A 26,631-nucleotide genomic window follows, 5' to 3' on the forward strand; every position below is an offset into this window, starting at 1 on the left:
CAAACTGAAGGATGAATTTTTACCCTAGTTCAGCGTTCGAGCCATTGCAATGTAATAACAACACAACCCTTAAGAGGCAGCTCCTCGCACGCGTCACTACCCCGGAGGTAGTCAGCCCTTCGCTCAGGAACGCTAGCCCAGCCCTTCCGGCTTCCTTAGTCCCGCTCCATTTCGCGAGACCGAGGCTGAGCTCCGCCGCGCCGCCGCGAGGGCCACCCCGGAACACTTCCGGGAGGCCACGCCGAGGGACTGAGATGTGTGCTTCCGGCGGCTTCCAGGCTGCTTGGCAGCCTTCGCGACCACCGGTCTAAAGTCGTGGACACGGGGCCGGGGGGCTGGGAGCCCATTGGTCTTGGAACCCTGCAATCTCTAGCCATGGACCGGGACCTTCTGCGGCAGTCACTGAATTACCATGGGCCGTCATTGCTCTCCCTGCTCCGGAGTGAACAGCAGGACAATCCGCACTTCCGGAACCTCCTAGGGTCGGTGGCCGAGCCTGCCCGGGGCCCGCCGCCCCAGCAGCAGTTACAGGGAAGGTAATTGGACCACGGCGCGGCTGCGAGACGGGGGAGGGGATGCAGCTCCGGGCTCCGCTACTGCAGCGGGTGGTGAGTTCAGAAGGAGCGGAGCCGTGGCCGTGAGCACGTGACGACTGCGGCGCTGGCGCGGAGGGCTGGATGGAGGAGGGTCCGCGCTCCTAGTGTGAGGGCAATGCGGGATGCGGGCTGAACTTCTTCTCAGGCAATTGCCTAACAGGCGCGGCTGCTTTAGCCAAAATCTCTTAGGCCTTTCTTATCTAGGGCTGCACACGTCACTCATTAAGTTTCCCCGCCCTCCACCTACGGGCTGGCGAGTTAGACAATCCCTGATTAAAACTTTTTCTTCGAGGGTGTACTGGCAGGAGCTTAGGATGGACCCGATTGGGCGATGAAAGCCATGAGAAGAAACTTGAACATACTAAAAAGTTTTGCAGATAAACCAGTTTGCATAAATTTCATTTCTTTTTAAGAAAAGAGAAGAGAGTTGACAACGTTGAAATACAAAAATTCATTTCTAAAAAAGCGGATCTGCTTTTTGCACTTTCGTGGAAATCAGATGCACCTACAACTTCCGAAGTTAATGAAGACAGTGAAGGTGAGTTGAGTCGGAAAATCTTTTGATTGCAGTTGGTTTAACAGTACTTCAGATAAAGCCGAACACAAAACTACTGTAATTTTGTTAATTATTTTTTTCAGATAATTATGCAGTCATGCCACCTTTAGAGCAATTCATGGAAATACCTAGTATGGATCGGAGAGAACTGTTTTTCCGAGATATTGAGCGTGGCGATATAGTGATTGGAAGAATTAGCTCCATTCGGGAATTTGGGTTTTTCATGGTGTTGATTTGTTTAGGAAGTGGCATCATGAGAGATATATCCCACTTAGAAATCACAGTAAGCTACTCATTTTTCAGTTACTTGATTGTTTTTGATAATCATCTCAATGCAAGAATTATGACTGCATCCGATTGTGCTTAAGTGTACCCTGCTGACAATTTTGAGAATTAAATAAGTATTAATTGGAGAAAAATTTAAAAATTTATTAGCAGTAATAGAGTTGCTCCTCCACTTCTGGTTTTGGGGGTTTTTTGGTCCCATTGGTTGAGGGGTGAGGTCCTTTTTCAAATATTCAAAGAGATATCAGTGGGTATGTTGAGAATGATTGGTATTCCAGGCTTAGTTTTTCTGCCGAACACGTTATTTATTTAATATTTGGCATTAGATACTTAAACGTGGATAATTTAGAAACAAATTCCTGACCTAGTTATATGTTTACAGTAATTAAATGTGATTTGTACATTATAGTGAGATACTTTGCCCAAGATGAACAGTCCAGAATTTGAAATGATGTGTCACTTTAAAAGGTTTGATATTTGCTGTCTAACAAGGCAGATGGAAATCAAAGAAAAGCAGAAGGTATCACAGACCAGACGTAAACTTTGGAGAATTCACATTGTAATTCTCATACTTACTGGACAGATTTTAGTTTCATTTTTAACAAATGCAAAATATCTTTTGTTTCATAATTCATACTTATATTTGATTACTAAAACTATTGGGTTGTTGGAAAAGTCATGATGCGTGTTTGCAACAGATGGCACTAGTTCATATTTGGAAGTACTAGAGTCATTCGCATCTATGTTATTGCTATGTCATTTGACAGCTGGCAGTTCTATCTTCATTCTAATTAAAAAATTAAGCGATTTGGTTGAGTTTTGGAGATTTTACAAGTTGATAAAAAGGAAGACCAAACTGCATTTTTACCATATTTTACTGTTTTACTTCCACAAAGGGAAGAACGCGCGTCAAGCTTGTGAAAAGTTACATAAAGTTTAGGTGACAATGCTCTACAAGAACATCAGTGCCAACTGATGGTTCACAAAATTCCATGCTGGTGATTTTTATCTCAACGACGCTCCTCTGTCAGGGAGGCCCACCGAGGTTGATGCGGACACGTTACACAACACAAGAGATTGCAGAAACATTGACCATCCATCATGCAAGCATTCACGACCACCTGAAGAAGCTGGGATATGTAAGCAAGCTTGATATTTGGGTTCTGCATGAACTCTAAGTTCATTTGATGGCACATATAAACATCTGCAATATATTCATTAAACGTGAGGCAAATGATCCTTTTTTGAAGCGNTCACAGATACAATGAAATCAACAACAATTAACACAAGATAAAAGACAAAAACCAAATGTAAATCTGGGAGAAGAAAAATAAAGGGAAGAAGAGAGAAAATTACATTTACTTTTTAAGCTGTTGCATGCTTTAACTCACATTTGAGCTCAAAGAAAAAAAATGCCTTTAAAGTTAAAAACAAAACAAATGATTTGCTTCTGGAGTATGCAGTTACCATGCTCCCTACACCTATCCGGAAAGCACTTTTATCTCAAGTTGAACGAACACTATGGGCTACTTTTTTGGAACACTACCTTTTGTCTGTTGCTATAACTTCCAAATGACGTTTTGTTTGCCATAACTATTTCTCAATCCACGACGTGGTCCCATTGCCTCGAACTAGAATTTACTTCCAGGTCCCCTTCCATACAACCTGGTTAATTACGCTTTGCTCAGCCATATGCATGACATATATGGCATGTGTGTCATCCCTTACTTTTGAGTGTGATATCTACATGCAAATATTTGTACATTATCATTCATCCACTCAAACATGTTTATTTAGTACCTGTTGTTATGTGCCAGCACTGAGCTAGTTATTGAGCACAGAGTCATGAATAAGACAGATATGGCCCTGCCTTCATGGATCTTATATTTTAGGAAGATGATAATAAGGAAATAAATTATAACTGTTATGATGGAAATAAATGGGAGTGCTATGAAAGAAAAGAGATCACCTTTAAGCTGAGACTTGAAGATAAAAAGAAAATAAAATTGAGAGAAGAGCATACCAGAAAACAGCAAGTATAAAAGCTCTGAAGGGGAGAAAACTTGGAGAACTTAGAAAATATCAGAAAATCTATTTCGCTGAATCATGATGACTGACGTTCAAAATGCAGTAAGGGGCCGGCGAAGTGGCGTGTTGGTTAAGAGCTGGCTTGGGACGCCAGCTCTGAGCAGCAGGGCCCCGGTTTGGATCCCACATGAGGGCCAGTGACACTGCCCTCTACANACGTGAGGCAAATGATCCTTTTTTGAAGCGACTGATAACAGGTGATGAGAAGTGAATTGTTTATAACAATGTGGTGTACAAACGGTCTTGGTCCCGAAGTGATGATTCGCCTCAAACAACATCAAAAGCAGACATTCATCATAGGAAGGTTATGCTCTCAGTGTGGTGGGATTTTAAAGGTGTCGTGTTTTTTGAGCTCCTACCAAGGAACCAAACAATCAAATCGAATGTATACTGTCGGCAATTGGACAGTTTGAACAAATTCATCATCCAGAAACGTCCAGAGCTTGTTAATCTTCAAGGAGTTGTGTTTCATTGTGACAACGTGAGACCACACACAAGTTTGATCACCCATCAAAAATTATTGGAGCTTGGATGGGATGTGTTGCCACACCCACCATACTCGCCTGACCTTGCACCTGTTTTGCTCTCTTCAAAACTTCTTGTGTGGTATAACGTTCAATTTAGATGAGGCTATAAATCAGCACTTTGTTCAGTTTTTTGCCAATTAAGACAGGTCCTTCTATGGACAAGGATTATGAAGCTCACTGAAAGATGGCAAAAGGTTATCAAAGAAAACGGGCACTATATCATTGATCTTAGTTCTTCATATAAATAAATGACCTTTGAAAAACATAGACAAAATACATCATGACTTTTCCGACAACCCAATAAATGCAAATTTCATGAGATTTTAGTTCGTGAACGGAACCAGAAAATTTGTTTTATTGTTTTCAGGTACAAAAATTACTTAAATTAAAATCCTTATTTAAATGTAGACTTTAGGGTGCTAGTTGATTTTTAAAGTTGATGTCAACTATTAACTAGTTATACTGAATGAGGATAAAAGAAGAGCATTATCACCAAAGAATGGAACGGCTATTGTTTTAAAATACTTCTCATTGCAGGCTCTTTGTCCATTAAGAGATGTGCCTTCTCACAGTAACCATGGGGATCCTTTATCATATTACCAAATTGGTGATATCATTCGAGGTGATCAATTTCATCATATTAGTAAAAAAGTAACAGTTGTCAGATTTTTGTTTTTATTAATTTTGAAAAAATAGTTTAATGAGAATAATGTTTGAAAGGGCTTTGTTTTGGGGAGGTTATTTGCATTTTCTTGTTAATCAATTTGGTTTTCCTATTTTTTTAAGCTGGAATCAAGGATATTGATAGATACCATGAAAAGCTTGCAGTATCTTTATATGGTTCATCTCTTCCACCACACTTGTCTGGTATTAAATTAGGTGTAATTAGTTCTGAAGAGCTTCCTTTGTATTACAGGTAAATTAGCCACATTATTTCAACAGCAGTTAAATGCAAAATAGTTTAAAAAACAGCAAATTTTTTCTGTCTTCTGAGAAAGTAGAATTTTAATTTATTTTAAAATATGCTCATTGTATTTTTATAACCCTTAAATTTTTTCTAACTTAATAAAAGGAACTAAGTCATGATATTGCCACACCTTATGTACAAAAATGGTATGAGTATTTAAACCCCATGTGATAATGTTATTTTTAATAGAAGTGGGACATGCTAATAATGTTCATCATTTTTATATTTTTGTGATTTTTTTTTTTTAATTTAAGGAGGAGTAATGAACTAAATAGCAATTCTTTGGATTCCTATGAAAATATCATGCAGAGTTCCCTGGGATTTGTTAATCCAGGAGTAGTTGAATTCCTTCTAGGAAAACTAGGAATAGATGAATCTAATCCACCATCTTTAATGAGAGGCCTACAAAGGTACAGTAAATCAGTATTATTCTTTTAAGTGGTGAGGTGGTGGTGCTGAGCTCAAAGCTGCGTAACTGAGGGACATATTTGACTATCTTAATGCTGGTGGATATAAACTAGGTGATCCATCCCATCTTCTTGAATTGAGTTTCTTATCAGGGGTTCATGTGACCAAGTAGAGAAAGAGTCAGAAAATTTAAAAGAATTTGTGTGTATGCTAAAGGAAAATGTTCAATAATCATTCCTTAGAGTTCAAGAATTTTTCTTTGTAAATGGAATACAAATTTCTTGCTTGAGATCACTCTTTCAGTGTTGAGTTTTTATCTGTCAGGCAGAATGAATTATAGTTACCAAAAAAGTATACTGTTTGACTTTTATTTTCTTTAATAGCAAAAATTTCTCTGAAGATGATTTTGCTTCTGCATTAAGAAAGAAACAGTCTGCATCTTGGGCTTTAAAATGGTATGAAGACTTTGTCTTTCAACAATTGCATTATCTAGTCTAAAAAGTTAGGGTAAGGCAAAGCATTCTTATATCATCATTAAGACCAAATTTATTTATAAATGATTAAAATGTTTTTCTGACAATTAGCTTCCTTAGAGGTGTAAATGGTGTTATGTTGTAAACAGACTTAAGTTTTAGCGAACATTTTAAATTTTTTTCAAAAGGGGTTAGTATATTGATACCTGGGTTTCATAAATATTTGTTAAACTATCCAAAGGCAGAATGCTTCTTAGATATATAGAGAGTACTATAGACTAAATATTAGCCAGATTTGATTTTGCTTTAAAAGATATCCATGCTAACATTTTGTTTGGATATTCTGTGAAATGTTTGTGATGCGTTACAAATGTCTCTTTAGTGTGAAGATTGGAGTTGATTATTTTAAAGTTGGACGCCATGTGGATGCTATGAATGAGTACAATAAGGCTCTGGAAATAGACAAACAAAATGTAGAAGCTTTGGTAGCTCGTGGAGCATTGTAAGTGAATCATGGATTGTAAGGAATATTTACAAGGTAAATGTGTACAAGATTTATGAATAGCTCACAAGATAAATCCCTCTAATTTTGTTTCATATCTCTAGATACGCAACAAAAGGAAGCCTGAACAAAGCAATAGAAGATTTTGAGCTTGCATTAGAAAACTGTCCAACTCACAGGAATGCAAGAAAATACCTCTGCCAGACACTGGTAGAAAGAGGAGGGCAGTAAGTGTCAAATTTTAATAGTAGAGATCTAATATTCACCCAACTACTATAAAGTTTTGAACTTAACATAAGGAAATAGCATATTTAACTCACGTAATTCAGAACATTCTTACTTTCAGTTTCAGTTTTGGTTGAAAATGCTTTTCAAATATAGTCCTCTTTAAATTTTCTAGTCACATTTTCTTTCCATATTTCCGCAGTTCTTTATAATTGTAGATATTTTAGTGTCTCGAGTTCATTGTTCTGAATAGCTATTCTTATTGCATAGAAATGTAAAGGTACAAGAAATTAGGTGAGTATCCTTTTCCTGGACACACACTAGAAATTTTTGTTTTAATTGAGAGGAATTTAATTTCTAATTTATTTAATCATTTTCGTATAATGCCAGAAATATGAATTGAGAGCTCCTATTGTTAATTATGAATAAGATTTCGCTGTTGTATTCAGTTTATTGCTCTACTCTGTCCAGTAAACTCCACAAACTCAGATTAAATGGAAGAGCAAATCATTAAGAACAAGCCCTGTAAGTTATGTTTCTCTCCTGAGATGCTGGTATGATACTTATAAATATTTAATGGCTAATAGACTAGGCTAATTTATAAAATATTTTGAAGAAATATACTTCAAATATAATTTGCTAACAACCTGCTTTGATAATAAAAAAACAGTGTATAATAGCATCTTTCTATTAATTTTTAAAAATAGAATTATCTTTTCTGTTTCATGAATTTGCCTGATCATTCTCCAGTTTGTATGATCATACCAGAATACCAAATTAATAAGATTTTGCAATATTTGTTTTAACTCATATGAACTTCTGCTTCGATACAAGTGATTAGAGCAGCTTTTTACTTTCTCAATAGGTAGATAGATGGCTAGTAGCTACTTAGATGTGGTTGTCTTATTACCCATGTATGGTGTCTTTTTATTAAGTTAATGACAACACCATCTATCCAGTTCCCCAAACCAGAAATGTTTTATTATGTTTGACTGGTTCCTTCCTCCCCACATCCAGTCTGACACAGAGTTATCCCATTGAAGCCATTACAGGGTTTTTTTGGTTTGTTTTTGTTTACAGTAATTACTTCTCCCTACTTTCTAAAAACTGAAAATATTTTGCAAAATCCTCTCACTGTTCTATAGATATATCCAAACTTTCTAATTCTGACTTTTTATCGCATACACTTCTGAGTGTCATCTGATAACTATTATATCTATAGGCCAGCTGTGATATACATGTATGTCTTGGTATTTCCAACTTGAACGATGAGTATTCTGGGAAAATATTTCTATAGAAAGGAAAATTTTTCATAAACTACTAGGAAAAGCCAGCCTATATAATTCTCTGCTAAAGCTCAAGATTATACTATATTTACAGAGGATATCAATTGATCTTGTGTTTTTATGTATTATACTAAAATGCCAATGCTGGACTTGCAGTATGGTTTTCGTTACCAGTAATGTATTCCTATTTGATTTTGGATTTGGGGTGTTTTGTTTAAATTGAGCTATAATTGACATATAACATTATATTACAATAGTTTCAGGTGTACAACATAATGGTTTAACATATGTATAGCAAAGTGATCACCACAGTGAGTCTGGTTAACATCCATCACCACGTAAATTGTTTTTTTTATGGTGGTGAGAACTATTAAGATCTCTCTAGCAGCTTTCTAATATGCAATACAATATTATTACTTATAGTCACCATGCTGTACATTACATCCCCAAGACTTACTTATTCTTATAACAGAAAGTTTGTACCTTTTGACAGCCTTCACCTGTTATACCCACCTACTGTGCCCGCCTCTGGCAGCCACCTTCTGTTTCCTGTATCTGTTTTTCTGTTTTGTGTAGCTTTACCAAAGAAATAGTAGTAAAAAGCATATGTAAAAGTAAACAATTAGGTATTGTTTAAACTGGAAAATAATTTGCTGAACATGGTTTTTCCCTGATCAAGTCTCTCATATAAGCATCTGACCTATATGTATATTTGAGGACTTCTTGTTTTTACAAAAAAACTAAATCTTACTCTCAAATTTAGGTTAGAAGAAGAAGAAAAGTTTTTAAATGCTGAAAGTTACTATAAGAAAGCTTTGGATTTGGATGAGACTTTTAAAGATGCAGAGGATGCTTTGCAGAAGCTTCATAAATACATGCAGGTGATTCTTTATTTCCTCTTAGAAATTTAGTGTTATTTGAAATTAATGCCAAACTTAACTTTGTTCTGCATAAACGATTCTAGATTACTTAAGGCATTACGAAAAACTTATTTCTAGATACAGCTTTCCCTAATTGGGTTTGACATTGCTTCATAGTGTCTCGTTTACATTAGTACTCAAAAGTAAAAATAGCACTATGAGAAAATTTCAATTGCCTAAATTAGATATGCGGTTTTGAGTCCTGTCCTTGTAGTAAGCTTTCCTAGTGGTTACAAAATTCAGTGATGTTTTTGTAATTGAGCTAATTCTAAAGATCTTTTTGAGAGATATTTTAAACTGTCTTTTCCTGTAATACTGATGATGATGTTTTCTCATGCATTTTTTTCTGAATTGGACCATTGCTGCTGTGTCTGTGACATCTGGTGCTGCTCATCCCCATCCTCAAACTGGAAAATGATTTCTTATGTAATCATGCATCCAACTGGGCTGTGCTATTTTTTAAATGGTTTGTATTTGAACATGGTGATTCCCCCTCAATTCACCTTAATGGAATTTCTTTATTTGAATTTTATTTATAAAATCTGTGTCCTGTTTAAATTTTTGAATTTTTAAAAATCTTTTTTTTTCCGTTTCTTGCACTCTGGGTCATGGGTACCAATGCAATGGCTTCCCCTTTTTTCATGGAATACCAACTGCAATATGGTCCTCAATACTGTTCTGGCTATTCCATGATTAATGCCAAACACCTGTATGATTAATTTTTATACATTAACAATACTTGTTTAATGCTGGATATATGGTGATTTGGGTATACCACATTTGGTTTCTGGTGGGTGGGCGGGGGGGCGGAAACTGGGTTTTATATATTCTGCTATATTTAACGTGTGGTTTTTTCCGATACCTGGGTTCTAAAAGAAATCTTTGGAATTAAGAGAAAAACAAGCTGAAAAGGAAGAAAAGCAGAAAACAAAGAAAATAGAAACAAGTGCAGAAAAGTTGCGTAAGCTCTTAAAAGAGGAGAAAAGGTAAACTATAATATTCAGTGTTTTTGACTTAAAGCTAACTACTGAGTTGAACCAAAGCTCCATATGGAGGTAAAGTAAGTAAAGATATAAAAGTATTTCAAGTCATAATTATTCTTATCAATTATGTGTACCACGAATTTTTCTGCAAAAGAGGTTAAAGAACATGGAATCTAAGGCTAGAAACCTGAAAAAAAAAACCTTAAAATTAAGATATATAATGTTATTTTAATTATCTGTGTTTCAGGGAGACATGTTTTAGAAATAGAGCAGTGGGTCTCAACTGGGGGCGGTTTTATGCCCCAGGGACATTTTCGGTTGTCACACTGGTGGAGTGCTCCTGGCATGTAGTGGTAGAGGTCAGAGGTGCTGCTAAACATCCTACAATGATGTAGGACTGCTCCACTCCCACACTGCCCCATACCCTCCCATCAACATGCCAGTCATGCTGAGGTGCAGAAACTATGCATGAGAGGCAGCCAGATATAAAACTTTAGTTCTCCCCTTTATGTGTTCAGCTTGTCTTGTTTTTAAGGTAATGTTGGAAATGTCACTGTCTTTCACAAATGGACTTGCTTACAATGACACCTGTCTACACAAGTATTTTTTTCCCAAAAGTAGTGCTTGATGGTAAAATTGGATCTTATAATAACCAAGATTATTATTGCTTATCTAAGCCACAGCTTTTATGAAATCTTTAGAGAACAAAATAGAACTAAGATCTTTATGGATAATTAAGAAACACTGATGAGTTAGTTAACTTATTTTTTTAGGCTAAAGAAGAAAAGAAGAAAATCAACTTCTTCCTCTTCAAGTGTTTCTTCTGCTGATGAATCAGTTTCTTCTTCGTCCTCTTCCTCTTCTGGTCACAAAAGGCATAAGAAACGTAAGAGGAACCGTTCGGAGTCTTCTCGAAGTTCCAGAAGGCATTCAGCTAAGTCATCCTCAGATCAGATAGATCAGAATAGGAAAGATGAGTGGTTCCCAGTTCCAGCCAATACGTCAGCATCTTTTCTTAACCAAAGAGAAGAAGTGGAAAAACTACTGGAAAAGCAGGATAGGGTACCATATCAGAAGAAACAGGTAAAAGAGAAAGATAGGTGCCCTCTCTCTTCATCTTCAGTTGAAATTCCGGATGATATTGGAGGTAGGTCTGAAGAGCCAAGAGATTTTTACAATAGTTCTAAAACTCAAGCAGGTAGTAGCAAAACCGAAAAGCCATATAAAGCGGAAAGACATTTTTCCAGTAGAAGAGATTCCTCAGATTCCTTCTCCAGGAATTCAGAGGACAAGTCAAAAATGTCTGGTTATAGAAAAGTTAAAAAAGACGCCGAGGGCAGAAAAGAGCACTATAGGAGGTGGGAGACGAGCTCCGTGAGGTATTCCACTTCCCCGGCAAGCTCCGACTATTCTTCCAAGTCAGTAGAAAGATACAAAAGAAGTACTTACTCTGGATCACGTGATTCCAGTAGACATGAGCAAAGATATCAAGTAAGTAAAAATCAAGGAGAATATGAAAGAGGGGATAATGACGAGGAGGATGTTAAAACAGAAGTTCCGGAAGATGATGGACTAAGTAGCAAAGGGCATTCAGAAAGGGAAGTTAAAAAAAAGTTACCTCAGAATTTACTCAATATATTTAATCAGATAGCTGCATTTGAGAAAGAAAAAGGAAATAAGCAAAAAAATTAAAGGGAATCAGCACCATTATACTAAAGGCTCTTAATAAAAGTTTGGGGTCTTTGAGTCATAACAGTCCAATGCAGAAATCTCTGCTCCTAAAGTTATTTTATCTGTACAGATTGCAGAAAGCAAATGCTATTTAGCTATTCTCAGTTTGTTTTAGTTGTAGGTCCCCTTTCACAGCTTGATTTTTAGGCTTTTCATATATGTATATGTTTATGTACAGTATTTCTTACTCTGATGATTTAAACTTCACTTCAAGATAATTCTTAAAGTATTGTTTCTTCATTATATTATGTTGTATGAGAATTCCTTGGATCCACCTTATCCTGCTGTTTGAAAGAAAATTAAATTTGTGCACTGAACACTTGGGTCGTTTTCCTCAAAAATTATTTCATTCCCTTCTGTTAAATTAAAAGCTCTTGGCTTTTGAAAGAGATACATTTGAATGTTAACTCAAGCACCAGTTTATATTGATCACTTGTTTAAATATTAAATTTTTTACAAAACGTTTACTTTAAAATGGTAGATTATTTGTCTTGTCTAATTGGCCTCTAAAGCCTGATTCAGTTAAAAATGGTTTGTGTACCAGCTTAAGTACCTTCAGAGTAAAGCCATGAAAATTGACTAGAGGCCCATTTTGCTCATTTCTATTTATATTATTTTTACCTTATCACTAGCAGTATAGTCCTAAGAAATTTAATATTGGCAAGAGAGACTATATTCTAGGCAAGAATACATCATAATAGAAAAGGATCCTTTTAGCAGAAACGGCAGTGGAAAGGACAGCACGTTATAAATTTGGTTTCCTCTAATGGAAAGAAAATTAGGAAACTGTCCTAGTATTGCAGATGTCCAGCTGGGAACACACTGGGCATGTTTTTAAATAGTCTAGCGCTGGCCTGCATTTCTGCTTTTGTTCCTTGACACCACCTCTTGCCTGATGCTTCCCCTGATGTCTCCTTTCTCAGGATCTGAACAACTGACCAGGCCAGCAGAGCCTGGTTTTACTCAGAATAAATTCCAGCAGCTAGAGCTGAAAAAGGAAGGGCCTTGGATTGTAAGGATCGTCCCCAGATTATTGAAAATAGTGTAGTGTATTTGGAAGACAGAGATAAAGAGTCATAGGTGGTGAGTTCATAATGGTCTTTAGGTAATCTTGTCGATTTAAGATTCTAGACTGTAAATGACAGTGGCCTTTAATTTGATCACTCATGATGACACTGGATGAAGGGTTTGGGGAATAGGTGAGGATCCATCTACAGAGGTCTAAGAGAATGATAGAGGAAGACACTTTCAGTCCTTGTTCTGTCTCACTGTTCTTGCCAACAGTAAAATATCAAAACTTTAATTATAACTGGGTGTGTACTATTTGTGACCTTTAGACTTGAGCAAGGGAGCCTTATGATTTAGCTAAAATTTGTTTTTCAATGGAGGAGAGAAAGAAACTGGTCCAAAACAAAAGGTAATAGCAGGAGAAATTGGTCTTTCCACCAAGAAACTCAGAGTCCCCAGTTCCTTCTGTGTATTAATAGCTTCGGTGTCATCCCTACATAGTCCTACATGGTGTTTTTAAGGAGTGAAAACTTGACAAAGCCCTTGCTTGACCTTTGGGAATTCCTGGTACAGCTTCAGAATTTTACACCTTTTTATTTAGTAAAATCTCTGAACGTTACTATCAGCCAGCACTGATTTTCCAAAGCATCTTTGTGGCTTACTGGTACATTTAGGTTCCCCAAAAAATCAGGATAATACCTTTTACAACAGCCTGCCTGAATTTAGAAATTCCATCTTCTTCAGGGCTTCTTTCCTGGGACATAGTAAATTTAAGCAGAGTACACAAACCAATTTCTAAGGATGCGTTCAGGAAACGTATCACAGCAAAAAAATACTAGCGATATACTTGTCAAGAATCCCCTAGTGGTGCCTTCATTTTTTTTTCCTTAAAATCATGTCTATAATTTAGACATACCCAGGCTGTGTCTTGCTTTCCTTTAGTAGATGACTTTCTAACACAACAGGTGGGTGTTAAGGTAACCCCCAATTTGGAGATAATGGGATTAATCCCTTGTCTTACCATTTAACACTGAAGTTGGAACTGTTACTTTATTGAACAGTTAAACGTAGACTGGTACACTGGCTGGAGACCCTATCCATTCCACAAATACTGTTAGGCTTTGCTGGTGACTCAATAATAGGCAGAAGTTATTGGGCAGTTCCTGTGTGTCAGGCCATGTGCAATTTGTACATATAAATCTGATTATTTCAGTGAACTTGTAGGTAACACTGTATTACAAATGAGGAAAAATGCATAGAGAAATAACTCCCAAGGTCACAGTTGGAACCAGTATGTTATATTTCAAGTTCCAAGTAATTTACAAAGTCATACAAGGCAGAAATTTTGGTAAACAAGATTAATCAGTTTTTAGAGCTTATGAATCTCATGTATTAGATGTTTCAGCCAAAAAACGTACCCAGCTTTCTTTACTCATTCATTGGACTTGGCTATGCCTTTTGCTGACTGTTTCTAAAAATAGTAATACTTTCAAATAATGATCAGGAGAAACAGGTTACCACAGTTACTACCTTTCAGATGGAACTGCAAATGACAATTCTAAACAATGACATAACATTTTTTCCCAGGGTTTGAAAGAGACAATAATCGTTTAAGTATGCACTTGGATTCTAATACATTTATTTGAAAACTAGTTTAATAACATTATACTCATACTCCACACTATTCCAAGAGTTCAAAGTGTTAGGCACATGTTATAATGAAGTATTACCTGGAATAACTAATTCCATATTTGGTCTACCTGCATTATAAATTGTTGGAATTCTTATTATAAATTAAATCACATCTAACTTCCTTTAAATTGTTAATTAAATCAAGAAAGTTTTGAAAATACATTCTTTATGCTTGGTTGTATCTTGAGAGTAAAATCTTTAATGTGTTTGATTTATTGAAGATCAGAGTTGAGTAATTCCTAAAAATTTTAAGCTGCATTTTTATTGATTTAGTGTTCTTTTTCCTATTACTTGTTTTCTTGGTGGAGGGATGAGGGTAATGCTGTTTTTTTTAGTTAAAAAGTTTACAATTACACAAAAAGAAGAAACTAACAGATTTCTCCCCCAAAAGTCTGGGAAATAAGTTTCAATAAAGAAAACCTAATTTCAGGATCTTCTAGGGTAAACGAAAATTTGAGTACTATTGTATAGTACAATGAATCTTTAGAAATTAAAGAATAAGTTTAGTTTCATAGCTAGTGTAAAATAATGAAGCAAACTATTTTCTAATATAACATCAAAATGACAGTGAAAAACATCATTTTCCTTATGCTTATGTAAGATGTAGCCTTGTTGAAATCTGCTATTACTGCTTTCCTTCTACGTGAAGAAGACAGTAGGAAAAAGGATAAGATAATTAAACATTTCTTTGGCTTATTTGGACCCAATCTGCTTGATTTTTTTTTTTAACAGTTTTTACATTTTTTCACTGGATAAAACTTGTCTGTTCATTTCATTTTGTAACACTATTTCAGTAGTACTCTATATCATTATACAGCACCCAAAAGCATAGAGTGGAATTTACTATTTTAAAACTGAAATTTTTGTTTTTGTATGTATAACTTGTTCAAGAGATTAAAATGTTTACTTGCTGCTTTTTTTGCTTTTACCATTACTGGAGCTGCTGCTAACACTAGTTGACCTCGAAGTGCTGCCAACTGGTGACGAGTCTGGGAAGGTCAGCTCTAACACTTTAATTGAAGTCTGAGAAGCTAAAGTACTTGTACTCCTAGATGACCTAGAAGAAAAAGCAGGATTATTGTAAATTTGATTCAGAATCCATATGTTAATAGAGACCCCTCGTTAATGGCAAAAGATACCAGAATCCAACAAAGGAAAGAGATCAAAAAGTACATAATATTAATAGTACTAATAAATTATAAAAGCATGACAATATCAAGAAATTAGTTTTTTAAAAACGGAAAAGGTAATGAGCATAAGCGTTTTCGAACCAGTAAAAAAAATAGTTTAACAAATGTTTCTATATGAGAAAAATGTTTTCAGCTATAATAAATTTAGAGATGGAATCATTAAGCATTAAAGATCCACAAAATTAAGCAGTAACAAAAATGAGGGGCATGGGAATTTGGGTGCTGACAAAATAATTAAAATAATAGATTATATAAGAGAAGAAAGGGATAGACCTGTTGACAGGAAAAAAATGATGGAATCATTTGAAAATCATAACGTCATACAATTCTGAAATGCTAAATTTTAAAATATGTTTTATGATTAAAAAATTCTTACCCTAGTTGGCTGACCATGTTAGATGTAACCTCCAAAATTTCACCCTGCTTTATCCTATTGAAATAGCTGGTAGCCACAAAACACTCGTTTTATAATGGAAATGGTGACAACAGACAGTTCGAAAGCAAGTTGCTCTGCTGTCTGTGCGTCTGACACTGATACAGGGCGGGTAGGAAGGCTGAGCAGAGCACCGGCAGTGTATTGGCAGATCCAACAGTTGTGGCGATGGGGAAGTGGCTGGGCTCACTTCGGGTACAGCTGTGATAGTTAAGGAGATGGCTTTTTCCACCTCCCACTTACCTTGCTGATAGTGAAGCCTGTGATCTAGAACTCTGACGACTGCCTTTAGTACCAGCGGTAGGTAGTTCTAAACCATTCTGGAAGAATATTCAGTAGCAATCATTAGTACTACTGCATTTTAGAAGGAGAATATTTTTAGATTTCACTTTATGATGAATGCCATAATTATTTTCATGACGTATTTAAGAAATATTTAACTAGAAAGTAATGTTACTACCTGTTGAAAGCATGTTTGAAGGATGATGCGGATCTCAGCATTTTCTTCTGTGATATCAAATAACATTCCATCAACGATCTTGTGGAACTGTTTCAATTCACGAAGTTTGATGTCTTGTTCTTCTAGTGTTTCATCTTTTGTGTCTTTCAAAAGACGGATTTCCTTGGTGAGTTTTGCACACTGTTGGACAACAGTAGTCAATTATTATATAACTATTTTTCAGAACAATATTTTTTAATGATGAAGGAGGATTTGGGTTTGCCATTTGGAACTTCAAAAAATGTAAATATGACAGGCCGTTTTTTTAAAATATCAATACCTGTTTAGTTACTCTCTCTAACTTTGGTTTCTGCTCTTCCGTTTCTCTGCGTAGTTGAAGTGAAAAAGCCTGCTTCTCTAGTAATTTTTCTTTGACGTTACTTGTAAAATGTTCCATAACTTCTAAAGTATTTTCCATGCTCTGCAGAAAATAAAGTATTAACATTAGAATCAAAAATCGCTTTTATAACTTGCCATTTGTCAAATATTTTAATTTATATAGTATACATTCTATTGAAAGATAAATATAATGGTTTTATGGATTAAGTTGTATGTAATTCCACTGAGAAGTATTTTTATGGTACTTGGGGGAAAAATAAACCAATAACTATTGAAAGCATGCAATTTTTCAGAGATTCACAGTTCATATCATTTGTTCCTTCAACTTGATTAGAAAAAAAAATCTAAATTTGATGTGAGCCTGAGCCTACTTACCAAGCACATTATTTTCTCTTTCAGTGATGTGCTTTAGTAACTTCTTTCTACTAGATTATTTTTATCTTTCAAATCTTTTTTTGTTCTAAGGAGAAATCTTTAAGGTGATCTTTAAGGAATTAAATGAAATAAAAGTACATTTAATAAAGGTTAGTGGATAGATCATAATTAACTAGCAATGATTCATTCACTAACAAGTGATGCTCAGGAGTCCATCCTGTACTTAGCACTGGGATTTTAACTCATTTATTTAATGCTTTGATCACTTATTTTTCTCTCATTTAAACTTGAGACTTTTATTATCTACTTCTCTAAAAAATTGTCATCTTTGTACAAGGTAACGAGAAAGTAGATATAATAATAATGATAGTTAACATCTACTGAGGGCTTATTACTGAAGCCTGTTGAATTTACCTGGATATCTTCCTGTAGCTCTCTGATTTGTCTTTGTTTGTATCTGTATTTTTCATCAGCAGCTCTTTTTTGTTCTTCTAGTTGGATTTTTTGTACATACTCATCACCTAGAATTTAGAGAATTTTTAGTTAAAATTTTTAACATACTGTGTGGAAAGAAATCTTAAAGTCTTACATTTATTTATTATTATTTTTTTTTAGCTGAGCCATCCTGCTACCTATTGGCAGCTTTGCGGCAGCTCAGCTCGGACCGGGCATCAAACCGCTGTTGCTCAGAGCTCGCACTCTTGAGCGAGCTCTTAACCAACTGAGCCACTCGGCCGGCCCAAAGTCTTACATATATTTAAACTTGTAACTTTTTTTTTCTTATGAAAGGTTAAAATCCATATGTCTACTTATTGAAAAACAGTATGGGCATATGTAGTAGCTACGTCAACACAAAACAACCAATAGTAGTGCTGTTTCCTGCAGATTTGAAAAATCCCCTAGAGAAGTGATATGCCATATCACTAGCACTTAATAATAATGGAAATAACACCTTAGCACTTATTTTAAGGGGAGGTGATAGTTTTTCTGACTCAAACATCGTACATTTTTGTTTTCCATGTCTCACAGTGTCTCTTTTTCAAAAATAAATGACTACAGCTTTCATTGCATATATTCATAAAAAATGTTAACTCCTACATACTAGATGGAGTCACTATTTTAAAAGATTGCTTATAATTGTTGTTGCAGCTGTTCAGCACTTGCAAGGTGTTTTCTAGAGCGTAGATTTCTTTTTCAGCTTTGTTGATCTTGGCATCCAAACAGTCACCTTCCCTTTGAAGTTCTTCTTTTTCTTGAGCAGCCTATGAAATACAGAATAGAACTGATTAAATTAGAGTATTTCTCATGGGGAAAAGGTCTGTTTTCAGGGCAGGAAATAGTTAACTCACAATAATACCAATTTGCCTTGAGGTCCACATGTAGCACCAAGTTTATTTCTTGCACTTGACTTAAGAGTAGAAGACCAAATCTTCAAGGCCTTCAAAATATAGCACATAGATACACCACCATGATAGAAATGTAGTAACTAACCAAAGCTTACATAAAGCTCTTTGACAAAAATTCCCAAAAAGTTAAGCAGATACAAACTTTACTGAGAAGAAAAATAGAGTTAACTACGAGGTTTCAAGATACATATTAGATAAAAATGTAAATTTCTGGCCTGAAAGAGGCTTCGGAACACTTTCTCACGTTGTATCTTAGGAGAAAAAAAGGTGAGTCAAGGTACACCCAGGAAAAGCAAATGCTTATTTCCAACTCAGTTATGTGTGTTATTAGTATTTCAACATTTTTGAGCAGTTAGTAATGTTAAAATTAGAGAGAGAGTACTCACTTCAACAGCACATACTAAAATTGGAACAATACAGAGATTAGCATGACACCTACATAAGAATGGTATGCAAATTTGTAAAGTGTTCCATATTTTCAAAAGGAAAAATAACTGCATAATTCCACTTATATGAAGTACCTAGAGTTACTGAATTCATGGAGACAAAGTAGAATGGTGGTTGCCAGGGTTTGGGGCAGGAAGAAATGGGGAGTTACTGTTTGATGGGTACAGTTTCGGTTTTAGAAGGTGAGAAAAGTTCTGGAGATGAATAGTGGTATCAGTTGCACAACAATATGAATATACTTAATACCACTGAACTGTTAAAAATTGTTAAAATGGCAAAATTTATATTTTATCCCATTTTTATTTATTTATTTTAATTAGAGAAAGATAATTGTGGAAATGTGGCTAGAAAAAATGAAGTCTACATATTGCTGCAAACCAAAATTTCCTGAGTGGACATACTCAGTGACTTTTCCATCTTACCTCTGTCACTGAACTATGCTCTCTAGAGTTGTAACCAAAAAGTTCCAAAGAACTTCTCCAATTAAGGGTTAACTGGGATACCACACATATATATTTAAAAGTACCCAAAACCCATTTTTAATCAAACTCAACTAATAATTTCATTGCTTAATTTATTCATTCCCTAGGTATGTGTATTTAAACCAGAATGTGGTCACTGGAAAAGTTTTCTTGGTGATGTTTCAACTCTTTGCTGTTTTCACTATTTGTTTTATTAATATTATGCTTCAAAAAATGTTACAGTTTTGTAGCAAACAGTACAGAATAAAAAATAAAGCTTAGCAAAAAAGTATTTAGATAAATTATACCTAATTCCTTTGAGTCTAGAATGAGCAATTATTTCATATATAGCATAACGAGATAGAATAAAACAGCTAGATTTTAGTTGCAGATTTGCTACTAGTAAGTTGAGTAACATTAAATCACTTCCCTTTTCTGAGTTCACTTTATCAAATAAAGAGGTTGAGTTTGCTCATTTATACAAATTTCAGATCAATTCTACATATAACTCAAACTTCTAAAACTTTCATCTCCTTTGCTTCTAAATCAGAGCTTAAATAATGTATACCTGTTACCCTGGATTAGAAAAAGCTGACATTTGGAAGAAATTTTTATTTATACATTTATGTCAATATTTTAAAACATTTTCTAGTAATTTCATTGGAAAGCTTCATTAAATTGTCAGAATTGAAGTGTTTCCTTACAAAGTCTAAGAGGAACCTGGAAACGAGATTTGACAGATGCCAGTTCTTCACTGATTACTGATAATATTTTTCAGACTGGCTGTTAACAGTCAAATATATAACTGTCTAACCACTATGCTGTACACCTGAAACTAATATAAAATAATATTAAATGTCAACTGTAACTGAAAAAAATAATTTTTTGAAAGATGTCAAATATTAGAAAGTACTAGGGTGCATAAAAGGAAAAACGAAACTATGTGTGTCCATAGACAAGACCAAAAACAAAGGTTATGGATTGAATTGTTTCTCCCCAAAAAAGATACCCCCAGTACCTCAGAATGTGACCTGTTTTGGAAATAGGGTCTTTTCAAATGTAGTCAAGTTACCATGAGGTCATTAGGGTGGGCTCTAATAGCATATGTTGTGTCCTTATAAAAAATGGGATATTTGGACACAGACACAGACATTCACAGGGGGAAGACTGAAGAGACACAGGAGGATCCATGGGAAAATGAAAGCAGAGATCATGGTGCTGCTTCCATTAGCCAAGGAACACCAAAGACTGCCAGCAAGCCACCAGAAGCTAGGAGAAGCATAGAACAGATTCTCCCTCACAGCCCTCAGAAGGACCCAACCCTGCTGACACTTGCATCTCGGACTTCAGCCTCCGGAACTGTCACGCAATACACTTCCATAGGTTAGACTGCCTGGCTTGTAGTGCATTGTTACGCAGCTCTAGCAAACTAATTAATACAAGGGGCCATCATATTTTGTATTTAAAGGGTGAGATAGTAAGTATTTTAGGCTTTATGGGCCATTCCGTCTCTGTCAAAACTAACTCGCACTTAATATCACTGCTATTGTAGCATGAAAGCAGCCATAGACAATACATAAATGAATGAGGTGATGTATTGTGTGTTCCAATGCTTACTGACAAGTGCTGGGCAGCACTTGGCCCAGGGGCTGTAGTTTGTGTACCCCTGAAATACAACATACAGGAAACAGAACAGTGGTTGGCACTGTGACCAAATTCCTCTTCTCCAGTGCTATAAATATGTGCTCATCAGGAAAGGTCACCTTGGGGGGAATGTAAAGGATATAAGGAAGGGAAAGAATCTTGAACTGACTAAATCTACATCCTAAATCTACCTACCCCCTTCAAAAACAAGTGACAGTTAACGTCTAATTGGCAAATTTACATTTTATTCCAGCAGTGAAACTGCTAAAATATTTTCAAAAAGTTAAAAGTTGTTCTCAAATGTAAAATGAACGTGTCAAAGATTTGATTCAAGTCAGTAATGAAGGAACCAGTAAAATGTTTAGACAAGTTCAAATAGAGAATTGGAACAGATTTAATATACAGAGTCAGAAATGCTGAAATGAATTTGCTTATAGATAGGAAACTTTAATATCTTTTAGGAAATAAAATATAATGCTTGAGTTATCTTTCCTACAGAGTATAAGTCAGCTGTATTTCTACTGGCCAAAATTCATTTGCATTATTATGGACAAGAATCGTTCTTTACTATCAAGTTTTCTACAAGTTAACATGTATCCTTACAGAGTTATAAAATAGGTTGGTCCGTAGAAAATTGGCCAAAAGTGTTCATTACTACCGAATCTGATCGTCCCTGGAGGGCCCACCAGGAAATGCCAAGTCTGGTGTCACCATGGAGTGGCATCACTGCACACGCTGATTGCTTTTGCCCATTTTCAGACATTAGACAGTTTTCACAACATAAGATACATTGAGTTTAGTTATAAAGAAATAAAGTTTCATTTTTACACATCTGGCACATGTGAGGAGTTATAAGTAAAACATGTAACTATGCTACATAGCAAAACATGGGACTGTAACGGGGAAGCTGTGGACCATGGAGAAGGTGATAAGTGAAGTGTGGCATCAGGAAATTGAGAAGGTAAGATAGCCTTGATTGATTTAACACATACTGGCATTTATTCAGCATGTTCACTGTGAACAGAAGGGATACTCTTTCTTTTCCTCATAAAATTTGCCTGTTTTCCTGAGACGTGGATGATGATGAGGATGACTATTATTTTATAACAGCAATAACGATGATAGCTAACATTTATAGAGGGCTCATTTTGTTCCAGGTACTCTCTTAAGGGCTTTACATATATTTTCTCACTTCTCACAACAAAAGTAACAGTATTATCATCCTTGCTTAGCAAGTGAGGAAACTAAGGCCCCAAGTGGTTACATAACTTATTCAAGGTCACCTGCCTACTCACTGATAGAAGCAAGATGTGGCCAAAGGCACTCTAACACCAGTGCTTTTAGGTGACTCATTACAGCCCTTGTTGGTAGAGAAACTTAACTGGAATTGCAACATCTACCTCCTTCCCAACACCTAACAGACTACAGCCCACCCCTCACCCCTTGGGAACCATCAAAACCTGAGAGCAGGAAAGTCCCATTAATATTGGGCAGAAGCCTGAGGTACTATGGACTGAGGAGTTATTAAAAAGGTTTTGAGAGCCAAGACTCATTTCTCATATAGACATGGTAGAATTTCCCGAGGCAAAGTGGCAGGCATGTCACACTTAGTGTATGTGTTAGGGGCCAACCTCAAAGAACGGCTACAGAAGGAAAGTTGGAAGGTTAAGAAGTCAAAAGGGAGGGAGCATGCACGGGCCATTCTCTACAGGTGTGGACTGCGAGATCTCGTTCCCATGCCTGTCCATGTATGATACAGGAAAAATGAGTTAAACTTACAATTTCCACTCCTTTTGGTGTTTTGAGTAACTTCCTAGACCTTTCTGTTAAGGAAATCACACCTGCTCAGGGTATTTTCTACATGGGAAAGATGAATATAATAGCGCTCAGGAAGGGAATTACATCCAATTCCTGATCACTTCTGGATTTCCCATTATGGGCTACTAGGTAAAGATGACCATGAGATGGCATGGTTATCTTTCTGAAACATCAGAAAGAACAGAGTCACCTGATCAGTTTGTCTCCCATCTAATATGAAGGCAAAGGGACAGCTCTCTTCCTCTCTGGATATCTGCCACACACGGACTGCAGTGGTAAACTGGAGTGTAAGATTTCAGAAGTGATGGAGCTGCGGGTGATGATAAGGTCTAAGGGGTGGCTATATATGAGTGAGTGGCGATAGTGAAGTAAAGCTTTGAGCCTGAGGTGTTGAACAAGTTGTCACAGGCATGCTAAAGACACCCAGAGTGACAGTAGGTCTTAGGGTAAAAGAGATTATGAATCGTGAATACATGAGGGAAAAGGACCTGACACAAAGATGGCAAAACAAATTAAAAAGTGTCAAAGAGTAGTCCAGACCTCTCCTTGTCCTCAGGACGGAGGTGTATAAACTAAGAGAGCTTCAGGGTGTCCATTAGCTCTAATTAAGTGTAACAATTACCTAGAGTGCTATGAAACTTAAAGTTTCACAGCAAAGAAACAAAAAAAACAAAAAACTTGCCATTTTGGCTGTTAACAAAGCTAACAAAGAAAAGATACTTCATCCTATGACAACTGTATATTGATTAAGATTACCTTTATCACATAATAGGTCTGTGTTTTCTCCTCTTCTCCTTCAGGAGGCATCATAACAACAGTAAGAATTTCATATCTGTTCTTCAGCTTATCAATTTTACTTAGCCGCTCATGAAGCTCAGCACTAATAAGAAAAAGAAAAACACTAAAAAACAAATAGTTTTTTTAAAGAACTACAGTGTTTGTATAGAAGACATTTGTATATTTGTAACTCCTGAACTCAAACAGATTAAATATGTTCTTACTTTTTAATTTTATAATTCAGTGTGAAGGGTCTCAGATTTCACCCTATTTGAAAGGTAACAAGTTAGCCTGACACAGTTTCATGGATGCTGACAGAAGACACAAGATTCCTGAGTCAGAGGAAAAGCACTTTATCACTTAAGGTATGAGCTTCCTATTTGCATTGGGGTCGCTTGGCTCTAGAACCATGCAGATGAGGAGGGGCTCAAATGAATGCCGTGCACACAGTAGGTTTGCATCACAACTGAGGAAGCTGAAGCTTAGGTAATAGAAATACTTTATTATAGGAAACAAGCAAGCATGCCTAACCTTTGCTCCAGGGGGAGATGCTACCTCTAGCTCCTGAGGCTGTTCACTATCCAAACATCTTTTCAAAGATAGTCTAATGTTCATCAAAACCACATTGAGATATCACCTCCACCCATAAGGATGGCTACTATCAAAAAAACAAAAATAATACTGGCAAGGATGTTGAGAAATTGGAATCCCTATGCACTGTTGGTGGGACTGTAAAATGGTACAACTGCTATGGAAAACAGTATGGCTGTTTCTCAAAAAATTAAAAATAGAACTACCATATGAGCCAGCAATTGCACTTCTGGGTATAAAGTCAAAAGATTTGAAAGCAGATTCTCAAAGAGACATCTGCACACCAATGTTCGTAGCAACATTATTTACAACACTCAGGTGGAAGCAATCCAAATGTCCATGGACAATGAATGGATAAATAAAATGTTGTATATACACAGAATGGAATATTATTCAGCCTTAAAAAGGAAATTCTGTCACATGCTAAATAAAATAAGCCAGTCACATATGGCCTGCAAAACCTAGACTATTTAATATCTGGCTCTTATAAAAAAGTGTGTGGGATATTGCCCTCAAAGTTGAAAATTAATTATTAAGCAAAGTTGCTGGATACTTAATATACAGAAATCAACTATTTCTATATACCAGCAACAAACCAGGAATTTAAATGTTTTAAAAGGAGATAACATTGAAAGTAACATTAAAAAAATAACATGTAGCCAGGAATAATTCTTATAAAAGATATGCAAAACCTTTAGGGGAAAATCACTTCAATAAATGCAGTTATTAGATAACCATAAGGGAAAACATGTTAATGAATTCTTACCACAAACCATACAAAAAAAAAATCAATTCCAAGGGAATTAAAAATCTTACTGTAAAAGGGAGAATCTAAAGAATGAGGAGTTAACCAAAGGAAAGAGAGGGAAAAACACAGGCTAAAATATGTCCCAAATATTACATTAAAAGGTTTTCAAATGAGTAAGAAAGAGATGGACATGCAGGATGATAGGGGGAGCAGTCAGTTCTTCTGACATCACCCTTATGTTTCCAAAATTCTTTAGCAGCATTTTAAAACTTTAATTATTACCTTATGTTTTGCCGTTCTTGATCAACATATCTTATTTGTGATGCAAGCATTGTTTTGTGAACCTTAATTTCTTCAGTTCGTTCTTCCATAGCTGTGTGTAACTGCTGTTTTCTTTTTTCCAGAGAAAGAACTTCTTCTGCTTTACTGTGAAGCATCTCTCGAATCCGTTTAACTTCAAGTTTTAAAAGATTGTCTTCTATCATCAAATCCTGTCAACATAACAAAATTATCAAATGTTGAAATAATTATTTTTATACTCAAACCAAAATATTTTTCTTTTTTATTGTGACAAAAGTCAAACTTAAAAACATAATGTTTTCTAATTTGACCATTAACCAAGATATTAACTAGGGTTAAATTTAGATTTCTCCATGTCATGACTGGTTTTTCTTTTGTTTTTTTAAGAAAACAGTTTATGGCTATTCCAAATCTTTTTAATTCAATTTTAAATTTAAAATTGTACTAAAAAAAGGAGTTATTCCTAAAATTGAAACTTAGAATATCCAAAAAATATATAAAGTCCTATGAATGAGCATTTCTATATTCTAAATCTCACAAAATAATGTGTAAATAAATTTTTATTTTAAAACAATTCAGTCATGAGTACTTTACAAGAGTACACAAATAGATCAGTTTTCAAAGTAGAAAGCCGAGAAACAAACACTTCAAAACATAAGATTTTACTATTTCAAAATACAGCTTTTCAGTTGGAGAAAAGATTAGATCCCTACATCTCATTAGCACCAAAACAAATTCCAGATGAATGAAAGAGCTTAATGTAAGAGATACAACTACTAGAATGCAGCTACTGGAAATAGTAAACATTTGTTTGATTTTTAGTGTGACAAAGACATTTCTTAAGCATAAAAATTATACAGGGAAAAACACTTAAACATATGATGTTAAAAAAAGTTTTTGTCAAAAACCTGAACAAAAATGTAATGACGAATGGGAAAAATATTAGCAATATTTATGACAAAATTAATATTTTTACATATGAAGATCTTTTGCAAAGCAATTTAAAAATATAAACCTCCTAATGGAAATATGAGTCAAGAAAATAAAGGAATCCAAAAAGAAAAATTATAGAACACATTATAAATGTTTTAAACATTTTCATTTAAACATAAATATTTTAAATTTTATGTTTAAACATAAAATATCTCAAGATGTCACCAATTTAAAAGATGCAGACTAAAAGCAATGAAGTACTATGTTTGCCCATCAATTGACAACAATTTTATAAACTACTGGGTTGTCGGAAAAGTCATGACGTATTTTTTCTGTTTTTTGTTGCAATAATGCGTCATGACTTTTCCGACAACCCAATTTATCCAGTTTTGATGGTGGTGAGTAAAATGGAACGCTTACACA

At 35.4% G+C, this 26,631-nt stretch overlaps 2 protein-coding genes across 2 annotated transcripts in view; one reads left to right on the plus strand and one right to left on the minus strand.

Annotated features, from left to right (window-relative positions):
• The first annotated feature begins 229 nt into the window (after positions 1-229).
• On the plus strand, positions 230-12,011 carry TTC14 (tetratricopeptide repeat domain 14). Its single transcript, XM_019634222.1, has 12 exons — positions 230-536; positions 1,010-1,134; positions 1,236-1,435; positions 4,590-4,674; positions 4,839-4,968; positions 5,274-5,429; positions 5,811-5,882; positions 6,283-6,402; positions 6,507-6,629; positions 8,677-8,794; positions 9,710-9,819; positions 10,590-12,011. Exons 1-12 carry the CDS (start codon positions 376-378, stop codon positions 11,506-11,508), a joined length of 2,319 nt encoding a protein of 772 aa, XP_019489767.1. The 5' UTR covers positions 230-375; the 3' UTR covers positions 11,509-12,011.
• Positions 12,012-12,641: 630 nt separating this feature from the next.
• Positions 12,642-26,631, minus strand: part of CCDC39 (coiled-coil domain 39 molecular ruler complex subunit) — a 46,845-nt gene continuing 32,855 nt past the window's right edge. The window contains exons 12-19 of the mRNA XM_019634221.1: positions 25,258-25,466; positions 23,616-23,739; positions 18,186-18,345; positions 17,498-17,604; positions 16,650-16,790; positions 16,331-16,510; positions 16,114-16,190; positions 12,642-15,304 (exon numbers count right to left, since the gene is read on the minus strand). Of these exons, the coding sequence (XP_019489766.1) occupies positions 15,151-15,304; positions 16,114-16,190; positions 16,331-16,510; positions 16,650-16,790; positions 17,498-17,604; positions 18,186-18,345; positions 23,616-23,739; positions 25,258-25,466 (1,152 nt within the window). The 3' untranslated portion in view covers positions 12,642-15,150. The remainder of the gene's footprint in view (positions 15,305-16,113; positions 16,191-16,330; positions 16,511-16,649; positions 16,791-17,497; positions 17,605-18,185; positions 18,346-23,615; positions 23,740-25,257; positions 25,467-26,631) is intronic.

Source organism: Hipposideros armiger, unplaced genomic scaffold (genome assembly GCF_001890085.2).
Source record: "Hipposideros armiger isolate ML-2016 unplaced genomic scaffold, ASM189008v1 scaffold_1549, whole genome shotgun sequence".
Taxonomy (NCBI): Eukaryota; Metazoa; Chordata; class Mammalia; order Chiroptera; family Hipposideridae; genus Hipposideros; species Hipposideros armiger.